The sequence below is a fragment of the Arvicola amphibius genome, chromosome 2 (assembly GCF_903992535.2).
Source record: "Arvicola amphibius chromosome 2, mArvAmp1.2, whole genome shotgun sequence".
Classification (NCBI taxonomy): domain Eukaryota; kingdom Metazoa; phylum Chordata; class Mammalia; order Rodentia; family Cricetidae; genus Arvicola; species Arvicola amphibius.
In genome coordinates, this window is record NC_052048.2 from 3,215,721 (window position 1) to 3,241,297 (window position 25,577).

The 25,577-nt window shown below is 45.7% G+C and overlaps 1 protein-coding gene across 1 annotated transcript in view; it reads right to left on the minus strand.

The window, feature by feature from the left end:
• The window catches only part of Mrps35 (mitochondrial ribosomal protein S35), a 34,355-nt gene that overhangs the window by 3,524 nt on the left and 5,254 nt on the right, over window positions 1-25,577 (minus strand). The window contains exons 4-7 of the mRNA XM_038320969.2: window positions 23,547-23,607; window positions 19,033-19,172; window positions 14,130-14,239; window positions 12,980-13,049 (exon numbers count right to left, since the gene is read on the minus strand). Of these exons, the coding sequence (XP_038176897.1) occupies window positions 12,980-13,049; window positions 14,130-14,239; window positions 19,033-19,172; window positions 23,547-23,607 (381 nt within the window). The remainder of the gene's footprint in view (window positions 1-12,979; window positions 13,050-14,129; window positions 14,240-19,032; window positions 19,173-23,546; window positions 23,608-25,577) is intronic.

The window sequence follows — 25,577 nt, forward strand, 5'->3', positions numbered from 1 at the left end:
AGGAACCTTTCTAGTAACCCACAGCCTCATGGCGGTACACAGATTAATAGAAATGGGTTAATTTAAGATATAAGAGCTAGTTAGGAATAGGCCTAAGTCACTGGTCAAACAGTGTTGTAATTTATATAGTTTCTGTGTGATTATTTGGATCAGGGTGGCCAGGAAATCAACATGCAGACTCCATTTACACAGGATAGAGTGTAATGGACTAGGTCACGGGACAATGCCTTCCTCTGACTCTGTGAATGTGTGGGTATATATACCCGTGTGCACACACATGTACACGTGATAGTGGAAGGACACCAATCCAGAGTGACTTCTGACACAGCATCAGCAGGTCATAACTCATATACATTCTCACAGACAAGGAGTTACCAAAAAGAAAAAAGGAGAGAATCAGCTACAATTGCACTAGAGAGATGGTTCAGGGTTAAAAGAGCTTGCTACTTTAGAGGACCCAAGTTGAATGGCCAGCACCTCATCAGCTAGCTCAAAACCACCTATAACTCCAGGGGATCCAATTCCTTCCTCCTGGTCTCTATGGGCACCTGCAATCACGTACACATGCATGCACACAGGCACCTTAAACAAACAAGGACTGGAGAGATGGCTCAGTGGTTAAGAGCACTGCCTGCTCTTCCAAAGGTCCTGAGTTCAATTCCCAGCAACCACATGGTGGCTCACAACCATCTGTAATGAGGTCTGGTGCCCTCTTCTGGCCTGCAGGCATACAAGCAGACAGAATACTGTGTAAATAAATAAATATTTTTTAAAAAATTAAAATAAACAAACAAAAAAACAAACACTATGAAGCTATGTGTGATGCCAAAGGCCTGCAGTCCAGCAATGGAGAAGTTTGTATCCAAGTCTAGGCTGGGCTACTGAGTGAATCTGATCTCAAAAGTACAAAATCAACCCACCGACCACCGTTACAGCCCCACACCAGCGCTGGGGTAGTCTACTGTCTGATACCCGCCGACCACTGTTACAGCCTAGCTAGCTAGAAATACACCTGAGTTACTGGCTAAGCAGAGTTGTAATTAATATCGTTTCTGAGTGGTTATTGGGTCTAGGCAGCTGGGGAACGTGAGAACAGTCTGTTTACATCTATCCCTGCTAATTGATGGAGTGCAGCAGAGGCAACAAGAGTCTGTTAAGGGTTCTCAGGAATTTGTTTAGGTATAAAATAGGGGTAAACACTCACTGATACAAAATGGTTTAGAAGCCACTGATCCAGCTGCCTTTGTCCAGTCGTTCTGTCCAGGGGTGGAGAACAAGCCGCATGTCCAGCTCTGTCCACCCAAGAGACTGCAGCAGCAAGAGAGGGCAAACCCTCTCCCTGAGCTTATAAGCTGTCATGCACACAGTTTAAGACCATGCCCTAGGATTCAAAATCCCCAAAAGCAACTGGCTGAACAGATCACAACCTCACAACAACAAAGTCTCATTTTTCCTTTTAGAATCAACTCAGAAACCTTTTCCACATAAGTTTTTAATTTTTACCAAAGCCAATTCTCACTCAGCTTCAGCTGATAATTTCCTGGGACTGTGTAAGTCCCCGTCACCACCTGAGTTCACCACCTTTCACCCCAACAGATGGGACGTGTCTCCTAGCCATCTTTAGAAGTCATTAAGAGGCTGCAATCGATCTCTCCTAATTTGCACCTTTTGGTGGCCATTTGAAATTCTGTTGAGAATTCTCTGTTTAGTTCAATGCCCCATTTTTTAATTGGGTTATCTAGAACTTTAATGTCTAGTTTCTTGAGTTATATATTTTGGAGATCAGACCTTTGTCTGATGTGGGGTTGGTGAAGATCTCCCATTCAGTAGGTTGCCTTTTAGTCTTAATGACTTAGTCCTTTGCTTTACAGAAGCTTATCAGTTTTGGGAAGTCCCATTTATTTATTGTTGTTCTTATTGTCTGAGTTACTGGGATTATATGTAGGAAGTGGTCTCCTGTGTCCATGCATTGCCAGCTACTTCCCACTTTCTCTTCTATCAGGTTCAGTGTGGCTGGATTTATATTGAGGTTTTTAATCCATTTGGACTTGAGTTGTGTGCATGGTGATAGATATGGATCTATTTTCATTCTTCTATAGGCTGACATCCAGTTATGCCAGCACCATTTGCTAAAGATGCTTTCTTTCTTCTATTGTATAATTTTAGCTTCTTTGTCAAATATCAGGTGTTCATAGATGTGTGGATTAATATCTGGGTCTTCAATCTGATTCCATTGGTCAACATCAGTTTTTATGCCAATACCAAGCTGTTTTCATTACTGTAGAGTTTGATGTCTGGGATGGTAATCCTCCAGAAGTTCCTTTATTGTATAGGATTGTTTTGGCTATCCTGGGATTTTGGTTTTTCCATATAAAGTTGATTATTGATCTGTGAAGAATTTTGTTGGGATTTTGATGGGGATTGCATTCAATCTATAGATTGCTTTTGGTAGGATTGCCATTTTTACTATGTTGATCCTACCAATCCAAGAGCATGGGAGAGCTTTCCATTTTCTGGTATCCTCTTCAATTTCTTTCTTAAACTTCTTGTCAAATAGGTCTTTCACTTCCTTGGTTAGTATTACCCCAAGATACTTTATGCCATTTGTGGCTATCGTGAAAGGTGATGTTTCTCTGATTTTCCTCTCAGCTTCTTTAACCTTTGTGTATAGGAGGACTACTGATTTTTTTGAGTTGATGTTGTAACCTGCCACATCACTGAAGGTATTTATCAGCTGTAGGAGTTCTCTGGTAGTTTTGCGGGGGTCACTTATGTATACTATCGTATCATTTGCAAATAATGAAAGTTTGACTTCTTCCTTTCCAGTTCGAACCCCCTTGATCTCTTTATGTTGTCTTATTGCTATTGTGAGAACTTCAAGCGCTATGTTGAAGAGATGAGGAGAGAGTGGACAGCCTTGTCGTGTTTCTGATTTTAGTGGAATCGCTTTGAGTTTCTTTCTCTCCATTTAATTTGATGTTAGCTGTCAGCTTGCTGTATATTGCTTTTATTATTTTTAGATATGAGCTTTGTATCCCTAATCTCTCCAATACCTTTATCATAAAGGGGTATTAAATTTTAGCAAATGCCTTTTGGCATCTAATGAGATGATCATATGGTTTTTTCTTTCAGTTTATTTATATGATGGATTACATTGATAGATTTTCGTTATGTTGAACCAGCCCTGCATCTCTGGGTTGAAGCCTACTTGATCATGATGGATGATTTTTTTGATGTGTTCTTGGATTTGGTTTGCCAATATTTTATTGAGATTTTTTACATCGATGTTCATGAGTGAGATTGGTCTGAATTCTGTCTTGGTTGAGTCTTTCTGGTTTTGGTATCAGGGTACTGTAGCTTCATAAAAAGAGATTGGCAATGACCCTTCTGTTTCTATTATGTGGAACACATTGAGGAGTATAGGTATTAGCTCTTCTTGGAAGTTCTGGTAGAATTCTGCACTAAAACCATCTGGCCCTGGGCTCCTTTTGGTTGGGAGGTTTTTGATGACAGCTTCTATTTCCTCGCCACTTATAGGACTATTTAAATTGCTCACCTGGTCTGGATTTAATTTTGGTATATACCTATCTAAAAAACTGTCCATTTCTTTTACATTTTCCAATTTTGTGGAGTACAAGCTTTTGTAGTAAGACCTAATGATTCTCTGAATTTCCTCAGTGTCTGTTATGTCCCCCTTTTCATTTCTAATTTTGTTGATTTGGGTGTTCTCTGACTTTTGGTTAGTTTGGATAGGGGTGTGCCAATCTTGTTGATTTTCTCGAAGAACCAGCTCTTTGTTTCATTGATTTTTTTGGATTGTTTTCTGTGTTTCTATTTTGTTGATTTCAGCCCTCAGTTTGATTATTTCCAGTCTTCTACTCCTCCTGGGTGAGTCTTTTTTTTTTTCCTAGAGGTTTCAGGTGTGCTGTTAAGTCTCTAATGTGAGCTTTCTCCGTTTTCTTTATGTGGGCACTTAGTGCTATGAACTTTCCTCTTAGCACTGCTTTCATAGTGTTCCATAGGTTTGGGTATGTTGTGTCTTCATTTTCATTGAATTCAAGGAAGACTTTAATTTCTTTCTTTATTCTTCCTTGACCCAGGGGTGGTTTAGTAGTAGACTGTTCCGTTTCCATGAGTTTGTAGGTTTTCTGGCGGTAGTATTGTTGTTAAATTCTAGCTTTCCTCCATGGTTCTCTGATAAGACACAGGTGGTTACTCCAATTTTTTTTGTAGCTGTGGATGTTTGTTACCGAATATGTGATCAATTTTCAAGAAGGTTCCATGAGGTGCTGAGAAGGTATATTCTTTCCTGTTTGGGTGGAATGTTCTATAGATGTCTGTTAAGTCCATTTGATTCATTACATGTGTTAGTTCTCTTATTTCTCTGTTAAGTTTCTGTCTGGCTGATCTGTCCTTTGGCGACAGAGGAGTGTTGAAATCTCCTACTATTAGTGTGTGGGGATTGATGTGTGATTTGAGTTTTAGTAATGTTTCTTTTACATATGTGGGTGCTTTTATATTAGGGGCATAGATATTCAGAACTGACACTTCATCTTGATGAACTGTTCCTGTTATGAGTATAAAGTGTCCTTCTCCATCTCTTCTGATTGATTTTAGTTTGAAATCAATTTTGTTAGATACTAGGATAGTCACACACGCTTGTTTCTCAGGTCCATTTGATTGGAAAACCTTTTCCCAAACCTTTACTCTGAGGTAGTGTCTGTCTTTGAGGTTGAGGTGTTTCTTGTAAACAGCAAAATGCTGGATCCTGTTTTCGTATCCATTCTCTTAACCTGTGCCTTTTTATAGGTGAATCGAGTCCATTGATGTTAAGCGATATTAATGACCAGTGGATGTTAACTCCGGTTATTTTTTGGTGGTAGTGTTTGTGTGTTTCCCTTCTTTGAGTTGTGTTGGTGGAGGATTGTCCGATGTCTGGTCTGTGCTATTGTGGGTGTTGTCAGCTTCCTTGGGTTGAGGTTTTCCTTCTAGTTACTTTCTGTAAAGCTGGGTTTGTGGATACGTATTATTTAAATCTGTTTTTGTCATGGAATATCTTGTTTTCTCAATCAATGGTAAAAGAAAGCTTTGCTGGGTATAGTAGTCTAGGCTTGCATCCATGGTCTCTTAGTGTCTGCAGCATATCTATCCAAGACCTTCTGGCTTTCATGGTTTCCATTCAGAAGACAGGTGTAATTTTGGTAGGTTTCCTTTTATATGTTACCTAACCTTTTTCCTTTGCAGCTCTTAAAATTCTTTCTTTATTCTGTATGTTTTGTGTTTTGATTATTATATGACGAGGGGCTGTTTTGTTTGTTTGTTTGTTTGGTTGGTTTTTTTATCCAGTCTATTTGGTGTTCTGTAAGCTTCTTGTACCTCCATAGGGATATCCTTCTTTAGGTTGGGCAAGTGTTTTTCTATAATTTTGTTGAATATATTTTCTGGGCCTTTGAGCTGTAGTTCTTCTCCTTCTTCTACCCAAATTATTCTTAGGTTTGGTGTTTTCATGGTGTCCCAGATTTCCTGGATGTTTTGTGTTAAGAATTTGTTGGATTTGATGTTTTCTTTGTTCAATGAGTCTATTTCCTCTATAGTGTCTTCAGCGCCTGAGATTCTTTCTTCTACCTCTTGTATTCTGTTGGTTATACTTGTCTCTGTAGTCCCTGTTCGTTTACCCAGAATTTCCATATCCTGCCTTCCCTCGGTTTGTGTTTTCTTTATCACCTCCATTTCAGTCTTCAGGTCTTGAACTGTTTCCATTACCAGTTTGATTGCTTTTTCTTAGTTTTCTTGGGTATCTTTGAGGGATTTATTAATTTCTTCTAACTTTTTGTTTGTCTTCTCTTCCATTTCTTTAAGGGAGTTTCTCACTTCCTGTTTAAGGGTACTCATCATTTTCATAATGTTACGTTTAAAGTCGTTTTCTTCTAATTCTTCTGGGTTAGGGTGTTCAAGTCTTCCTGTTGCTTGTTCGCTGAATTCTGATGTTACCATGTTGCTTTTCAGGATGTTAGAGGAATTCTTGCATTGGCACCTACCCATCTCTTCCTTCAAATGAGGCCAGCAGTATCTTGGCGTCTTGGTCCAATCTTTGCTGTGGCTGACTGAGTACTTGGAAGTTTTTCTTGGTCTGCCCTCTCTTAGGTCCCCTCAGCACTGGAGCAGGCTGTGTTGCAGGGTTCCAAGGAAAAGAGTGGGCTTGGGCAAGGTGGGATGGGGTAAGGAAAGCCAGCAACAGGAACACACCACACTGGATGGCCAGAAAAGCTTAGGGAATTGTGGGGGTGGGGGCTAGATTCTGTCCCCCTGGGAAGGTCCCAGAGAGTGGGACTTCTGGCTGTCCAGCCGTGTGGCCACTGACTCACCTTTCCGGTCCCGCCTATGATCTGTTTTAATAAGTTTTTCTAAAACTTGTATATTAGCACTCACATTAGCTAACTTTTTTAGGAGTACAACAAAAATGATAAAACTGATAGTTTACAATTGATATCACATAAATCCCATCTAAATTAGTTATCCCCTCATGTGATTGTTCCATTTTCCAACCGTCCAGCGTATATCTCATACAGAGACCTAACTCCCTCCGTTGTAATAGTGCTTCCCAATTTTTAATGTGGGGAAAAACTCTGTTTTAACTGACTTCCCCTTTAAGACTCCCCAGTTGTCTCACCAAACCTACTGACAGTGATGGTGAAATGTGAGGTGCACCCCACCTGAGTGGAGAGCACACGCGGTGTACAGTCTGGCGGAAACAGCAGAGAGTGGCAGCCTGGGGAGAGAGGGTCTAGGGGAAGCTCGTGACCATGGGAGAGGGAGCCTGAAAAAACGCACGTGGGACGGTGCAGAAGAAGCACGTGTGGCAGGAGCTGCCTGACGGCAGAGCCAGCAGTTTGGGTGGGGGAAGTCCTGTGGTCTCTGGAGCCCAGGTGGTGGCTTGAGAAAAAAAGAAAAAAAAACCTAGCTGGTGGGGTGGTGACTCCCGTGGGAGCCCCTGCGTGCAGTTCTGGCATGTGCCAGAGGCTGCAAAACCACAGGCAAGCGGCTTTTTCATGAATATGTGCTCTAATGTTGGACACCAATTGTGTGAATTCTAATTGGTCTTGATAATAAAAACCTGGAGTCAGCCATCAGGGTAAATGCTGAAAGACAGAGAGACAAAAGAGCCAGCCACAGCCAACACTTGCTAACTCCTCAGCCAATAAAGGGCCAAACTCCTGTCTCCTCCCGCCTTGTATTCCTCTCTCCACTCAGCCTGTACAGAGCTCCAGACCTCAATGGTTAACTAGGGTGGCTAGCTCCACCCTCAGATCTTCAGGCAAGCTTTGTTAAAGCATCAACAAAATATCACCACACGTACCACTCCATACCATAGCACACCACACTAGCCATACCACATGAATTCCTTGGGGTGATCAAGAATCCCACTATAAGCCAAACCTCCCCAGTGGCTGGAGAGGTGGCCCATTCAAGTTAAAAGCACGAGCTGCCCTGTGGAGAACCCGAGTTTGTTTCCCAGCACACACACGGCAGCTCACAACTCTGCATAATTCCAGTTCTAGGGATCTGATGCCCTCTTCTGACCTCCACGGACACCATGCATACATGTGGTGCTCGTATACAGATGCAGGCAAACACTCATGCACATAAAATAATTAAAAAAAAAAAAAAACAAAAGTAAAACTGGTGATTTAGGTAGAGCTAGGGCACATTATAGACACTTATTTCAATACCTCCTCCATTTATATTCAATATAACATCTATGTGTATAACACACACACACACACACACACACACACACACAAAACCTACCTCCTTTTTTCTCCCTACCTGACCACAGCCTCAGAAGCAGCAACCTTCCATCCCATGTGACCTATTTACCTTCCCAGCTGGCTCCACCACCCACTTACTAATTCACTCAATACATTTTATGAGCCTTCTGCTGCGCCAGGCACTGTGCTCACCCAGAGCCTCGTACAGTGGGAGGCCTGATGGTGAGCAGGCACCCGCTGCAGAGGACCAGAACCCCAGCAGGGAGACGCACTCACAAAAGTCAGCAGTCAAGAGAGACGGGGCCAGCGGGGCAACGCAGCGTGGACGCGGCCAGGGCCGCTAGGAGACTCGCCCCACACCGCGTTCACTCACTGGCCTCTCGCACAGCCCTGTGAGTTACAACTATTATCATCATCTGCTTTACAGAGCAGGAAGCTCTAGCCCAGAGCAATTAAATAATTTCCCCCAAACCACAATGGGCCTCCGTGGTGGAACAGCATGTTCTAAGGAACACAGAGACCTGGTGGGAAGAATCTCAGGGCACAAGGATAACTTGACTTGAACCTAATATCTGTCTCCTTTGTAAGCACAAATTCAACACAGAGAACATGCTATCTAGTGAATGCAAGGTCAGCACACTCCGCAGTAACAGAAGTAGCTGCTGCCTACACACAGATCTGCACCTCCTGCCGCTGTGTTCACAACTCTCTTTGATGAGGACATGAATCACAGTAATATTCCACTATTCATGATTACAAGGACATTGCTGTCCTACACGAGGGAAAACAGTTTAACCATTAAGAAAACCTCAGCTGGCAAGGTGGCTCAGTAGGTCAAGGTCCTGGCTGCCAAGCCAAGCGTGAGGACCTGAGTTCAACCCCTGGGTCCATGTGCAAGGAAAGAACTGACTCCCACAGGCTATCCTTTGACTTCTACGGGCACACGGCCACACGTGTGCCCCTCCTCTCAAACACACACAAAGCAAACACTGTAATTTATAGCTATAAAACAGAAAATTTGAAAATAATTCTTAATAGATAATAAGTAAAAAAATATAAAAATTCTTGCCAATTATTTCAGTTGCCAAGGCTAAATTTTAATGGCATGTGTAAAGGAGTTCACGTCAATTTGGCCCAGTTTTAAAAGCATTTCACTGAAGACTGTGTGCGCCTGACACTGCACTAGATGCTGGGAAACGGGAGTGAGACTATCCTTGGCACTGTGGCTGGGCCTTTCTGTCAGGACAGCCAGCTCCCAGTAACAACATGGAGACTTACTATTGATTATAAAAGCTTGGCCACAGCTTAGGCTTGTCACTAACGAGCTTTTACAACTTAAACCAACCCATTTCTAATAATCTACATATTGCCACGTGGCTTGTGGCTTCACCTCTCCTCCAGCATGTCTGCCTTTCTCCTTCCCAGCATCCTCTGTGTCTAACTGTCTCGCCTCTACCTCCTGTCTAGCTAACGGCCATTTAGCTTTCTTTTCAATATTCCCAGGTGCCCAGTAACAAAAGTCTCAGTGCTGAGAAGGATACACTACAGAGTCAGACTTGACATGAAGCCACAGGAAACCTATCATGAAGGGTACGAGACAGAGACAAATGGAAGGCAACGAGGGGACCAATGAGGAGGCTGCGGCAGTGGTACAGGTGAAGGACAGGAAGACTCACTGGGGTGGCAGCAGCAGAAACGAAGGTGGGAAACAGCCTAACAGAAGAGGGAAGACCGAGCAGTGCGCTAGACACAGGAAGAGGAGAACAGATTAACTCTCAGGTGGTACTTCAGCTCTTGGAGGGAAAGGAAAGCAGGGCTTAGCTCAGTGAGCAGTGGAGGAAAGGCCTTGCCTCTAGGCAACACTGATGCTTCCACCTCATGTCCAAATTCCATCCTCCTGCCCACATTTCTGACCATGCTCTCAGCCCTGACACTTGTCAACTACAAAAGCTCTCTTAGGAGAGGTTACCCTTCTAATCGGTTTCCTTATTCAATTATGTGATAATGAACAGCCAGGGCTCCCATCAAAGAGTTACAGAGCCTCTGAATCTGTGCTATGGAGTCAGAAGCTGCAGGACCGCACAGGTGAGGCTGACACGGACCCGGCTGGCAGCAGGTTATGGGCACAGGTGACAGACTCTGCGGAGACGGGCAAAGGGCAGCGTACACCAGGTCGCATTTCAGCTCTGATAACTGAGGATGCTGGAAGTCAAAGAACAAGCTCAGCTGCAGTTCAGGGCTGGGTTCCTCTGTTCTAGGTCTAAACTTCTCAGCATAAGAAACAAGCAGTTTTAATAAAACAGCTTCCAGCCCTGTCTTTCAGGTCAGCACCAGTGTAAAGGGTGGCCCATATTAAACGCTCTGTGCTAAAACAGAAAAAAAAATGCTGCTTTGAAACACTTTCAAAACAGGGAATTGTTCCACTGCCACTTCCTGGCTTAGTTTCTTTGTTAGACCAAAGGGCTTACTACAAACAGTGGGGGTTGACATTGGGAGGGACAAGAGGAGGGGAAGAAGGAGAGGACTTGGGTATTAAGACCACATACCCTCCCCCCCCACACACACACACTTCTTTTGGTTTTTCAAGACAGGAACCTGTCTTGAAACTAGCTTTGGGACCTGTCCTGGAACTAGCTCTTGTAGACCAGGCTGGTCTCGACTCACAGAGATCCGCCTGCCTCTGCCTCCCGAGTGCTGGGATTCAAGGCGTGTGCCACAGACTACCGACCACCCAGCTACATCCCCTTTTCTAACCAACAGTGGAACTGGCTGGGAAGATGTTGATGGTGAGACCAACACCTAGGAGAGGAAATAACAGCTGACACCAGGCCTGGCACGACAGCACCCCGGCCTCTAGTGCTTTTGCCACAGGATCACCTTCTCACTGGATTCTCATCCAGGTCAAGGGCCACACTGGGGCTAAAGTAAGCAACAGGTCTGCAGAGACTCCAGCCCTGACCTAAGAGAGGAGGGACGGCAGGAACTGGACCTGTCCAGACCTCCTATGTCTGCAGCCTCTAGTTTAATGCAGACTTCCTTCTTACTGCAAGTATCTACAGTAAGGTCTTCTTTACAGTGAACTCTCTTGATGCATGTAAAGCGATCTAACTTAGGGGTGGGGTTGTAGTTCAGCTAGAGATGGGCTGGGCTCGCTCCCAGCACCTCACACAAACACCAGCTTGGAGACACCATGATTTTTAAAGGGAGGTGGTGTTTTGGCAATAAGACCATTGTGACGCCTGGGGAAAGAGCCTGGCAGCAGAGCACCTGCCTAGCTTTCTGGAAGCCCCACGCTCAATGCCCAGTGTTAAAACACAGCCTGTATAGTAAGGTGAAATCCACACAGGACCCACGTTTAATCTGTTTAAAAGGAGCCTTTGTGGCAGTTCAAGGTCAGCTCCCAGCCTCCACGCCTCCCATGGCCCTGCACCGACACTCAGCCTGCATCTGTGCAAGGCCTTTAGTCTTCCTCCCCTTGTGAAGCGCTAACACACATCACACTGCACAGGGGAACAGCAGGTTCTGCAGTCAGTCAGTGAGCAGTTTAGATGGTGTGCTCCAGCCTAACTTCAGGGTGCAGAACTCTGTCAAGTTAAATGTAGGCTGCTCACAGGAATTTGTAATAAAGGTACTTGAAATTCTAGGAAAAAAATTTCAATTTAGTATTTTTAACTAATTATTGCAGTTACTGAGAGTTTATAATTTGCTAGGTATTACAAAAAATTCTCTCCATTCAGAAGAAAAGCTAGTGGCCATGGAGGAAGTCACAGGACCAAGGCTAGAACCCGCATGGCTCCACATGCTGAAGGACTGAAACACCAGCACAAGGTTAGCATGCCTGAGGACACCGCCAGCACTCAAAGGGTGTTCTGTGAAGCAATGGCCTCCAGTCCCGAAGCCATGTTTTGTGGCGTCTCCACTGACTGAGGATGATTGGCACTGCTATCGTTAACTTGTCTGACTGTACGCAGCAAACATCCTGATCCTAAAGTCTAGGTGAGCACATTCCAGAAGCAGTCTCCAAAGAACTCTAAAAAGCCAAGGGATAGTTACGTCTGCGCACCAAGAGTCCAGAGGCCAGGCCACTGAGAACACAGCCCTGGACTCTAAACGCTGGATCAAACACCCGGTGGCAACATCAGTTTCAAGTATGAATTCCAAGTTGGTGAAGGAAAACAGAATTCAATTCAGTAAAACCTTCCCAGAGCCCAGCAAAGCTCCACAGCGCCTCGGCACCTCAGCGTCTCTTCCCTGATGCAGCCTGCTCAGGAAGGATCAAGTGCCAATTTTAATATCGGAATTCTTTAATTACAGCTGTTTAAGACAGTTATGCATGGCTAGGTACTCCGGCACCAAAGCGGTTAGTATGAAAGATGAAAGGCGTGATGAGTCCCGAGTACAGCCTACTGGATCATATGTCACAACCACGGGAAGAAGCCAGCAAGTCAACTTTCACTGGATTTATGGGTGCCTGTCATTTCCTCCGGTGAATTCACTTCCCAAGTAGCTCGCAGAGTAAGTGACTCCACACTGGCTGGCTTTACTGTTTGTTATTAACTCTTTCAACAGCAGCTATAGACCTGCAGCTAATTTAAGCATGTTCTCGGTTCAAAGGGAACTTAATTATCTCAGGCCAACGGCAGTTCTCCATCAATTGACAGGAAACAGATTAACTGCCACCATAATGACATTCCCAAAGCTAGGACATAGAGCACAGAGGAATCGCGGCAGAGAGCCCTGCAGGAGGAAAGAGCCGCAGGCTGGGTCTGTTACCAATTCCCCTTCCACTCCCCGCTCACTCCTGTTAAACCTCCCCACTGTCAGCAGCAATGAAAACGGCGGCTCGGGCTCGCCCATCACCCCAGGCCCCACCAAGGGTCCCCACTCGGAAGCCACCACACCTCTCACTCAGTGAACTGCTGGCTTCTCCACCACCGCTCCACTCTGCTGCATCTCTACGAGCAGCGCACGGCAGCACAGGCCTGTAACACCAGCACCAAAGGAGCACCGTCCCGAGACTGGTCGAATGAACCACCTCATGATCTTCACACACATTTCCTACACATCTGCAGTACGGCACACATGTATTCATGTGCATGTGCACACACACACGCACACACACACACACACACTCACGCACACACACACACACGCACACACACACTCACACACACACTCACACACACACACACTCACACACACACACTTACCCAAGACTCGTGATACAGGACTGTGAGGAGATACAGCGCGTAGTCATAGTTCTGTCTCTTCAGAGGGCATCTTTAAGGAGAGGAGAGGTCAAAGTTTTAGCATACAGATAATTCACAAGACATTCTAAAGTCGACAGGTAGAATTCTTTGAATTTTATCTGCCTTAGCAAAATTCTGTGCTGAGAATATTCAGGATAGCTGGACTTGGTGACACACCTGGGAGGCAGAGGCAGGTGGATCTCTGTGAGTTTGAGCCATCCTGGTCTACAGAGAGAGTTCTAGGCTAGTCAGGATGACACAGTGAGATACTATCTTCAGAGAGAGGGAGAGAGAATATTCAGGATATCAAATACTGTTGTTATCAATCTTGGCTCTCATCATTACTGGGGTTTTATTTGAACTACTTTAAACATCATACGCCCAAGAAGTTCTCGTTACCATCTCAGAGCTCAGAGCCAGGTGAACAGCCCCTGGTCTAACGAGTCCATTTGAAAAGCAGGACAGACAAGACTGGGGACAGATCTGCTGATAAGAGCACTGGCTGCTTGTGCAGAGGACCTGGGTTCAGGTCCCAACACCAAGATGGCAGTTCACAAAGCCATCTGTAATTTTAGTTCCAGGGGATCTGATGTTCTCGTCTGGCCTCCATGGCCACTGCATAAATGCAGGCAAAACATTCATATAAATAAAATAGAAATAAATCTTTAAAAAAAAGCAGATGCTGATTCTTTCAAGAATGAGCTGTACTACATGTTTATTGCTGCTATTTTAAATTGAACTAACATTCCAGTATTAAGTAAAACTTCTTATGAGAATGGCATGTGGCACTTTTAGAACAGTAAGATAGAAAGATTAACAACTGCTCCAATCTCTTTAAAATACAAAATAAAAGCCTCGTGTGGCTTATTTAAAAGTCTTTTAACTCTCCATAGCTGCCAGCTTAAACCATAACATAACCAAACCATAAACCATAAACCATAACGTTTATCTGGATAAATGACAGATACTATCATCGATAGAAAAAGAAGCATTATCAGATGTTGTACACATACACACAACTGCACAGAGGCACAAGTGCGCGCGCGTACACACACACACACACACACACACAAACACACTAAAGAACGCTAGTCTGCGAGGCTCCACCCACCTGTCTGTGGTGATAGTGAGCACATCGGTGTTCTTGCAATACCGATCTCCTACAAGTTTTATAAGTTTCTTCTTTGCATGGTTGTCTAAATTCAAACTGGAAAGTTTAACCTTAAAAATACAAGAAAAGAGTATGTAAAAAACATCCTGCAATTTGCGTAATGAAGAAAGGCAGCACTGCCATTTAAATCAACATTAAGCTCACGGAAACAAACCTTGCCCAACTTCTCTGTACACAGCCAGCAGTCAGCAAAGCACACAACCCAGTGTTACTCTCGGAAAGCGGAAAGGCAAAGCAAGACACAGTACGGACTCTTCCTCAGTGCTGGCGTGTGCACCTTCCCACAGGATCGACACCGAGCTTGTAAGAAGCACTAACGAAAGAAACCCAATCGCTGTCAGTGCACTGGACACTCAGACAGCACAGACCTAGGCACTCCCGGCCTCTCCGCTATGAGAGCAGGTTACTGCATGGCCGCAACTGGTCCAGCAACAGAAATGGCACCCGGACTGTAAACGCTCCAGGAGGACGGAACATCACACAGGGAAGCTCCACAGCTGGTAGGAGCTTGTCTGGCAGGCTGGTGAAGTGCTGCCTGGCACAGAGCCCTGACCACCAAGCCTGGTGACCTGAGCTCCATCATCAGACCCCACACGGCAGAATGAGAAAACAGACTCCCACAGTTGCCCTTGGCCACCACAGAAGGGGACACACACACACACACACACACACACACACACACACACACAAATGAATATATATATATATTTTTAAGACAGGGACTCTCAGTAGCTATGGAACCAGTACTGGAAGTTGCCTGAACGCAGAGACCCACCCACCTGTCTCTGCCTCCCAAGTGCTGGGATTAAAGGTGTGCACCACCACCTGGCTTGAATACACTTTTTTTAAGGCTGTGGGGGCTGCTTAAAAAAACATTTTCCTCCCTCATCCCCATACTGCCTTTTGGCAAACTGGGGATTAAAGCGCTGCCTAGCACACATGAGGCAAGCACTCTGCCAGTAGCTATATTCCTAGCTCAGAGTCTTTTCTCTAAAGGGCGACTGGGGAGTGTCTGCCGTGCACATCTGCAGGATCTCAGGTACAATCCCCAGCAAGGCCAAGAGAGAAAAGCTGTTTCTACTTCTACTGGAACATGTAGGAGACAGTGAGTTTAATCGTTCTGTCTGCTAAGACAGAACCTAGGTAAATTGTACTCAAGTACAATTGTAGCCCAAGTGCCTCAGGCTTGAGACTGTCACCCTAGCCTCCTCAGTGCGAGGATCATAGGCCTGTGCCACCAGGCCACCTCTAAACTGAATTATTTACAGGAGTGGTTCTCAGTGTACTGGCCTTAGTTCCACTTCCCATGGAGTTAGTCTTCCTGAAGACACAGGAACACAGGACTGAATGAGAACTCTTTAGTTCGCAGAGAATTGTGTCAAGGGTTAAGATATTAACTAGAGATAGGTAAGTCTGACATTAGAATATAGTTCAATAAAATACTACTAGCCTATTTTTTGTTATTATAATAAAATTTCTAAAGTTGATTGATGTGGGATTCCCCTCTGCATGCTGTGATTACCATTGGTGAATAAAGAAACTGCTTGGGCCTGCGCAGGGAATAAAGGTAGGTAGGAAAAACTAAGCTGAATGCTGGGAAAAAGGAGGTGGAGTCAGAGAGAAGCCATGTAGCCCCGCTGGGGACAGACACTGGAACTTTACCTGGTAAGCCATGGCTATGTGGCACGATACACAGATTAATAGAAATGGGTTAAATTAAGATGTAAGAGTTAGCCAATAAGAAGCTAGAGCAAATGGGCCAAGCAGTGATTGAAATAATAGTTTCTGTGTGGTTATTTCAGGTCTGAGCAGCTGAGAACCAACACGTGGCCTCCCATCAACAGCTGATCAACTTTATAAAGAAACAGGTTTATTCATCTGCAGTTCTGGGGGGTGCAAGGACATGCCACTGGCCCTATAGGAAGGAACAACCACATCACAGGACAGAGAGCCAAGATAGCATCTCAGGCTCAGCTTCTCCACTAACAGCTTGCTCTGTAAAGAACAAGCCCAGGTCTCACAAGCAGTGTCAGTCCCTCCCTCCCCAGGAGGGTACCCCACGACTCAAGAACCTCCACAGGCCCCAGTTAATCACTGCCACATTGAACACCAAGCTCTCAAAACCCAAGTCTTCAGGGAGAGGTGGCAACCATATCCCTGTCATAGCAAGCATAGTTTATTCTCTGGAAGGCATCAGGAGTAAGAAGGAACTGAAACCTCATGAAGAAGAAAAGAGGCTAAGCAGGATTCTCAGATTCTACCATCTTCACCTCTTAGTGCAGTATCCCTGGCCTTCTGTCACGACACCACTGCACAGCAGCTTATTCCATTTCTTCACCGAATTACGACCTTTGAGGGGAGAACACTGTCTGCTCTGTTCTCGGCAACAGTGGAGGTGTTTGGTAAATTAACATATAAAGTTTAAAAAGGAACTGAGTCGTGGTGCATGCCCACACCCCAGCAGTCAGAAGGACCTCAAGTTCAAGACAGCTGGGGTTCCTCAGCGAGACCCTGTCTCAGCAAATAATTCACTTTCACACTGCCCTCTGCAGGCGGCGAGAGCCATCGCTGTCTTCTGGAGAGAGTATGCTTGATAAATAAGCAACTCACTGTGCTGACTGACAGGTAACAATATGGAGAAATAGTCATGTGAAGAGAGCAGCACACCACTCTAAAGTGCCAGTGTGTACATGTATGTATGCAGGTGCGGTGACAGCACGCAGTGAGAGGAGCACCTTTCACACTAGGGAGTGTGAGAATACACGTAGTGAGGTGTATAGGTATACCCTAATGAGGATACAGTGACTTTTAAACATCTACGAAATTAAAACAGTAAACAATAACAATTTAAATTCCAATTTTTATGCCAATGTTCAAAACACTGGCAGCAATGTTGATTATGACTGCAATCCCTGTTTTAAAGCTCACAGGCACACGAGCATCCTAGATGAAAAGATTCTAGCCAGACTCTGAAGCTCTTCAGTAGTGGCTCTGTGGCACATTCACGCCACCTCCCAGGCCGCAAGGGCACTGCAAACCCCTCATCGCTGAGCTGGACCAACACTGGCTTCAAGGCCAAGTGTCCTTCACAGCCTCTCTTCCCAAACACCTGCTTCACAAGCTGCGGATTCCAGTCTTGTGCTAGTAACATTATCCCCAAACAACGCTGCCACTTCCGGCCACAGGAGGCAGTGGTGAGACGTGCTATCCTCAAATGTCCACACATTAACTCAAGAACTACAGGACACTGAAGAATGCCCAAGTACATAAAATGCCTCCCATACAGGCGGGCAAACGTGACAGAGCTGGGGCACCCACATAAGAACCGAGCCAGGCCTCCAGGTCTGCCACCTGCTCTGTAGCCTCACGTCACTTATCTCCCACAAAGACGGTTTTCTCAGCACAACTAAGTTCACAGGATTTTTGCAGAAATATACACGATTAACAGGAGAAAGCACTTTTTGTTTGTTTTTCAAGGCAAGGTTTCTTGTAGCTTTAAGACTGTCCTGGAACTTGCTCTGTGGACCAGGCTGACCACGAACTCACAGAGATCACCTCTGCCTCTGAGTGCTGGGATTAAGGGTGTGCGCCACTGCCCGGCTGAGGAAAGAAAGCACTTCTGAAGTAAAGTCTCACACAAACATGAAGTGTCTCTAATTCTGAGCAACTTTTATGACTTGGAAAAATTCTGTAGATTTGCACGGTGGGGCCCGGAGAAGCGGCTGCACAAGCATAAGGTCCTGCATTCAGATCCCAGCTCCCACGGAAACATCAGGACTGCCTGTAACTGCAGCTCAGGCGGAGCCGGGGTCTCCTGAGCAGGCTGGCTAGGCAGATCAACAGGCTCTGGGTTCACAGGACAGGTCCTGTCTTAACTAGTTAATAAGATGGTTCCTGACTCGAGCACAGCACCTCCACACATATTTACAGACATGCAATCTCACACACAAGCCCACAAACACACAAACAAGCACATGCATGCATATATACCATAACACAGAGACAAGCATACACACATGCACACATACACAGAAACAAGCATACACACATACACACACACAAACAAAAACAAGCATACACACATGCATACATATGTACAAACACATATGTATATATACAGAAAGCATGCACACACACAAACACAACACATTCACAGAAAAACAGGCATACATAAATGTTCACAGGCCACACACACGCAATAAATGTGATCCCTGTAAATACTATTGTTGTGCTTTGAACGTGAATGTCCCCACAAGCTCATGTGTCTGAATACTTTATCCACAGGTGGTGGTGCTGCACTGAGATGTTACAGAACCTCTGGGAAGCAGGGTCTGGCTGGAGGAATCAGGAATCTGGAGGACAGCCTCCATGTTACGGTGTGGCTCCTCATCCAGGCCAAGCTTGCTGCTCACAGATGCAGAGGCACCAGTGAGCTGCCCCCACGCTCCTGCTGCTATGCTTTCCCCACCGTGAAAGCATAGCAAGGTAAATCTGCCCTAAACTGCTTCTGTTAGGTACTTTGTCTCAGTAGTAAGAAAGTCATGAATGCAATTATATTATAGAATTTGTTTTCCTTCACCACGGTGTTTTAGTTTAGCCCCCAGAATTCATGTAAAGGTGGAAGGAGAGAACCACTCCACAGAACAAAACTAATGACTGTTTAATAATCGCTAGCCATGCTTATTCCTAGGAAATACAACGATCATATTACAATGCACGCACAATACCATCCCATTAAACACAAAGGAGGACTGAGCAGTAAAACACACATTCGTTTTATAACGACATACAGAATGCACTTAAAACACATCAACAGCAGCCACGGTGTAAATGCTCCTCTTACCCTCAGCGTCACCGCTCGTGCTTTGGGGTTCCGAACAGATGGTCCTGAGGACACATAGTCAGCTGTGTCGATCTCGATCGGAAAATGCTTCTCACATTTCTCATCGCTGTCCAGTGCAGCTGGCCACTCCGTGCAGAAATCTGAGAAGACGGAAAGTTATCTCATTCACAGTTCTGTAATGATCGCCGTGTGACACAGGCTGGAGACAGGACAGGCACGGGTAAGCTGTCCTCTGCATCGGCCTTTCCTCTGCGGTCCACCCTACCTTGATTGTCCAGTCTAGTGGGGAGCAGGGATGCTGGGGTGTGGCTGAGAGTTTGCCATGCCCACGGCCCAGTCCCCAGCACTGAAACCGAGAACACCCATGATGGACATGCCAGGCTCTGCGAGTCAGCAACAGGCAGACAGCTTGGTGTCCAGAGTCTACTGCTTGTGGGCAGCAAGAAGGAGTGATAACCATTCCCAAATCGACACCACTAGAAAGATCAACCAACAGGAACTGGAACCCCGGAAGGAGCTAAGTTCTGTCAGCATTCTTCCTGAACCTCACGTATAGCATCGCCACAGGGTCCGAACACTAACTCTTGTTCTTCCATGTGACTCTCGTGAGAAGTGGGGTGACCCTAGACAGAAGGTAGTCCTGGGTCTCAAGCACTTATGGACAGGGCTCTCATTCCCCGAGCTGAGGTATAAACTCAGTTCCCAGTTTGTTGATGGGGAGAAGCTGCCAGCTTCCCAGTTACTGGGATCTGACTTCACAGCGCCCTACGTGGTCAAGTCTGCATGGAAGAGGGTTTTAGCTGAGGATGAAGACTTCTCACACCGGGGCTCTTTTCAGTCCTTGAAGAGTCCCACTCTAAGAGCAAATGAAAGCAACCAGTTCCTCAGGCTGTGAACAGCGGACCTCAAGGACTCAGGCTTCCCCTTCAAAGCACACTGTGAGAAAAGCTGGCCATCTGTGACAGATAACCGGGGGACATGGAGAGGCCTTCGCCTGTGACGTTTCCCCAAGCTAACAACTTCCCAGCTGCAGTTCTTCGGTCTTCTTCCTTTAGGCTTCAGCAGAGTCTGTAAGAGTCTGTAAAATGTCACTCTGAATTACAAAGGTCCTCTGCCATCAGTGGCTTGGGCAGCTACAGCAGGAGGTCTTGAATTCAAGGCCACCCTGGGCTACACAGGGAGTGACAGCCAGACCGAGCCACACTCAAGACCCTGTCTCAAACAGAACCCCCACAAAACAACAAACCCCTAAAGCCTGTATGTGAGGGAAGGAAGGCATCACCGAAATGGAGAATATTTTGATGTGAAGGAAAGACAAGAGGGCAGAGCTGACCGTCATTTCCACCGTGGACTCAGGCAGCACCCTACGCCAGGATGCAGGCCACCAAGCACTTGTAGAGACCAGTCTAACAGTTCACAGACTTTTGGTTTTGTACAGAATATTTTTTCTTTTAAACTGCAAATAAGTTATTTCAATCATCAGATGATAATTACAGTTTTTACATTAAATTACCTAAATTACGTGCCCCAAAAAACCACAGCCAAGTGGGAAGCACATAATAGCCCATTAGTGTCTGATAGGTGCAGCAGTGGTCGACTCTGAAGAGCCTCGGCGTTTATGTAACTTCTCCTCTGGCTGTTCAGCCTTGGTAAATTACTGAACTTTCCTGCATTTCACATTTTCCATTTGCAAGTTAGATATAAAATCTGAAGTGACCTACTTTGAAAGAAAACTGAGAAGAAATGCTAAAAAACTTTGAGTCTTCTGGAAGCTGCACTCTCAAGCCAGAGACGGCAGAGGTGTAATTAGGAAATGAGAAAGTGCTCATTTATGCTCCGCAGGAAACAGTGCTGCCACACGAATGTGCTACACAGAAGCCCTTGCTTCAGTCTAGGAACCGGAGAACACCTTCATCAAGTCAACCGCTGCTCGAATACAAGCACATTTACAAATGTTTAAAAGAGAAACGGGGTCGGCAAGTTGGCTCAGAGAGTAGAGGCTTGCTGCCAAGGCTGACTACCAGAGCTTGATCCAAGGACCCAAACGGAGGAAGGAGAACTGAGTCTCATAAGGTATCTCTGACCTCCATATGCACACCATGGCCAGCACATGCCCTAACACGCAAATACAGAAGAAATGTCACTTTAAAATTACTTTTTTAAAAATTAAAAAGATAAAAAAATGCAATTTATCACGGTATATCGGAATGCATTTGTTAACTGGCTTTTACAAGATTAAAAAGAATGAAATTCAATTTGTGGGACATCAATCTGGAACGGTTGTCACTTTTAGAAATGTCCTAGGTTTTGTTCCTTTCCTAAAAAGTCACAAGTTCTCTGCACACAGACAGAGCCTCTGCTGGGATAACCAGAGACACCAGGATGCACCTGAAGGTGCTTACTCTTCAACAACAGAATACCCCAAAGCGTGCACGCGCGCGCGCGCGCGCGCACACACACACACACACACACACACACGAGAACTACGTGAAAATGTCTGCCTCCAAGTCACTGCTGCCAGTAGGAGTGGCATTCCTCCGCAGGCTCACTTGTGTGAGCTGGTGGCATTGCTCTGGGAGGCAGTCGAACCTTTAGGAGGTAGGGCCTGGCTAGAGGAGATTGGTGTGGGGTTACTGTTCTGCCTCCTCATCTGCCAAGACAGTAAGCCAAGAAGCCACTTTACACTCCAGCTGTGCCAGTCAGGAGCCCACAGCCACACCTTCCCTGCCATGACAGACTAGAATCCCTCAATTATGAACCCAAACAAATCGCCCACAGTTGTTTCAGTTGGGTAGTTGGTCATACTACAAGGAAAGTACTAATAATTCACTGGGTGGTGGTGGTGCACACCTTTAATCCCAGCACTCAGGAGGCAGAGACAGGCAGATCTCTGAGTTGGAGACCTGGTCTACAAGAGCTAGTTCCAGGACAGGTTCCAAAACTACAGAGAAACCCTGTCTCGGAAAACAAAACAAAACAAAAAGTCCTACTAATCTATGTGGGAAGGAGAGGCCACGATGCAGGTGGATGACAAGACACGCCAACGTCCAGGGAGCAACAGACGCTGCTCCAAGTCAGCAGCTCTGGAGCTGCAGTGGCCATGTTCCTACAGTTACCGCTGTTCTTCATACGCAGGCACGGCACACAAAGCACACACTGCAAAAACAAAGAAACTCGGTTCTCTGGAAGGGATTACAAGAACTAAGTGATAACTAAGAGATTTTTCTGGGATGAGAGGCAGGGATGGAATAGATTAGCCACATGTACGAATCACTTTTAAGTTGTCAGTGTTAACAATTAACCAGGTCAAGTATGAATCATGAGGCAGAGGCAGGAAGATCACTGCAAGGTGGAGGCCAGTTTTCTATAGAGCATGTTTCAGATTAATCTGGGCTACACAGCAAGACCCTGCCTCAGGTAGGTAGGTAGGTAGGTAGGTAGGTAGGTAGATAGATAGACAGATGATAGGTAGGTAGATAGATAGATAGATAGGTATGTAGATAGGTAGGTAGGTTCCGCACCCCCCCCCCCACCGTGTCTGCGTTGGGTGTGCTTGAACCCAGTTAGTGAGATTCGGGCAAGAGGCTGGAGGTTAAAATACACAAACACACACAGACAGAGAGACAGAGACACAGGTCATCCTTGAATTCCCCAAGAATACCCCCTTTATTGTGTTCAGGGGCAGACTATATAGAGATAGCCACACCCCAGCCAAACCCACCAGAAACCACTCTCCTGCCATCAGGAACTCCTCAAGGTCGCATGCTCAGAGTAGCTGTAGGCACTCAGATCAGGGGATTACAAGAAATTCAGGATCTGGGGTCTCACTGCTCCCAACAGGTAGGTAGGTAGACAGATGATAGATTGATAGGTAGGTAGGTAGATAGACAGATGATAGGTAGGTAGATAGATAGACAGACAGACAGACAGACAACTCAAGGATAACCGGTAGGTAGATAGACAGATGATAGGTAGGTAGATAGATAGACAGACAGACAGACAGACAACTCAAGGATAACCTCTGTGTGGTGTCCCACTGCTGACCCTCTGGCGGTTCGGTTATTCAGCACCGTCCTGCACTCTTAAGCCTGAATCTCTCTCATCTCAATCTGTGAGTAAAGCTGCAGGGCTCTGTCCAGTCCACACAAACACTTTCTCTACCTCAACAGCAAGTGCTGAACCCACCTACAAGCGAGAATCACAGCAGGTGGATCTAGTCCAGTGTTGGGGGGAAGCCAGCTTAGGGTTGTGGGGTGTCCTGGAGACCTCCGGAACAGTAAGGAGAGCTGCCACTGCTCGTGTTACCATCAGAACTTCACAGGGAGACCCTACTGCTTGGGCTACATAGCAATATCCAGGCCACCCTGGGCTATCTAGTAAAGAAGAACAAAACTCTCTCAACAAAACAGAAGGGAAAGGAAAGAGACAGTGACTCAGAACGGAAGGCTGTGTCTCATTAGACTCAAGTCTTTCTGCATGTGAAATCAGCCTGAGGCTCCCAGAGGAAAGCGTACCTTTTAGAGCTGCACAGTGCCTCCTAATCGCCACAGGAGTCAGATGCAGGAAATTTGGGATCTAAAACAGAGAGGTTTTAAAAGGATAAGTTACAGTCAAATCTCCCCCAGCCATCCCCTTCTCGTGAGCTGGAGTCTCAACATACTTCCTAGATATTCTCAGACTCCCAGGCTCTAGTGACCTTCCTGCTCGAGCCTCCTGAGCAGCTGGGCTACAACCATGCATCACCACGCCCGCCATGTCATAAACGCACGAGAAGGATCATATTCCTACAGCCTGAGCCAGGACCAGTAAGTCACGTAAATAAAGGTGACAGCTCTTCCACAGCATCAGCTCCAGGCCCCGAGACTCTGTGTGATTTATTTCCGATACACCAGAATCAGATGGCGCTCATCTTTCATTTTACGTGTCTTACAAGACAGCAGTCATGTTCAAACATAAACACTTCCACAGCATTCTTTATGCTGTATCTACAGCATTCGTGTGCTACTCCACCATAAAACCAAAGGCACTCAGGGTGTGTTAGCTCACATGAGCAGTTCCAGCACTCAGGGCGACTGTGAAGGCAAGGTCACCCCGGACTGCACAATAAGACAGTCTCATAAATGCAGAAAACAACAATAATAATTTTGAAAGCGAGTAACAACACCAATCTGTCAATCACCCAATTCTCCAAGAAACCTGGCATATTATTTCTGCTTACACACAATAAACACTTCGTAAACTGAATGAACAAAGCTAGCAAGTCTCAACTAGATAGATGATTGCATTTATTTATTAACTAAGCTTTTGAGAGAGCCCTCTCCTGTGGCCCATGCTAGCCCAACACTTGCTATGGACTCCGGATCCCCTGGCCTCGGCCTCCCAAGAACTAGTACTGCAAGCCTGCACCTTCACACCGGCTCTTAACTGACCAGTCTAATGAAGTCAGGAACACATTCATACTGACACAATATAGCAGAAAGTCAAAATTTAGGAAAGGTCAAAGAGTTGATTCCTTTCAAACAAGTAACTTTTACCAGCATAACTTAAATTGAATCTAAGTGTTATTGCTTTAAAAAGACTTATTCATGTTCTTTTTTATATATGAGGGTTCTGCCTGCATATATATATGTACGTACGCCATGCATGCCTAGAGCTGCAGTCTGTCGGAACGCGCTGACCCCAGGGACTGGGGTTAAACGGCTGTGAGTTACCATGTGCATGTATGTATATACGCCATGCACGCCTAGAGCTGGAGTCTGTCGGAACGCGCTGACCCCAGGGACTAGGGTTAGATGGCTGTGAGTTACCATGTGCATGTATGTATGTACGCCATGCACACCTAGAGCTGCAGTCTGTCGGAACGCGCTGACCCCAGGGACTGGGGTTAGATGGCTGTGAGTTGCCTGTGGAATTAAAACCACCGGAAGAGTGGAGGAGCAGCCAGTGTGCTTCAGAGCTGTTCAAGCTCTCCAGCCCCTACAAGTTCTATAATAATGTTAAGCATGTAAAAAGCAATTTACCATAATAAAACTCATTTGGGAAAAAAAAAGTTAAAAAGCAGAAAGTTACTCTTTTATAAAAACTTGAATGTTGAAGTCCAGGGGGGAAAAAGAACTACACGCCAGGATTATGGAAAAGGCGGAATAGGCAGCTGTTCCTTTTTTTTTTTTTTTTTTTTTTTTTTGAGACAAGGTTTCTCTGTAGCTTTGGAGCCTGTCCTGGAACTAGCTCTTGTAGACCAGGCTGGCCTCAAACTCCCAGAGATCCGCCTGCCTCTGCCTCCCGAGTGCTGGGATTAAAGGCATGTGTCACCTGTTCTCTTATTTTTGAAACATAAAAATGTAAACCCTAGGATCACCAAAGAAAACTAGGTGATGCAGATCAGGCAGTGAGCATGCTCAGTGACCCAGCTCACGAACAGATGTCAGCACCGACAGGGATGTGACAGCCCTCTGCCTGCACCAAGTTCCCTTCATCTGAAGGCCTGTCTGTGTCATGTCCGCCTGGAAATGCTCTCCTGGGCAAGTCTCACGTAGCCACTGCTG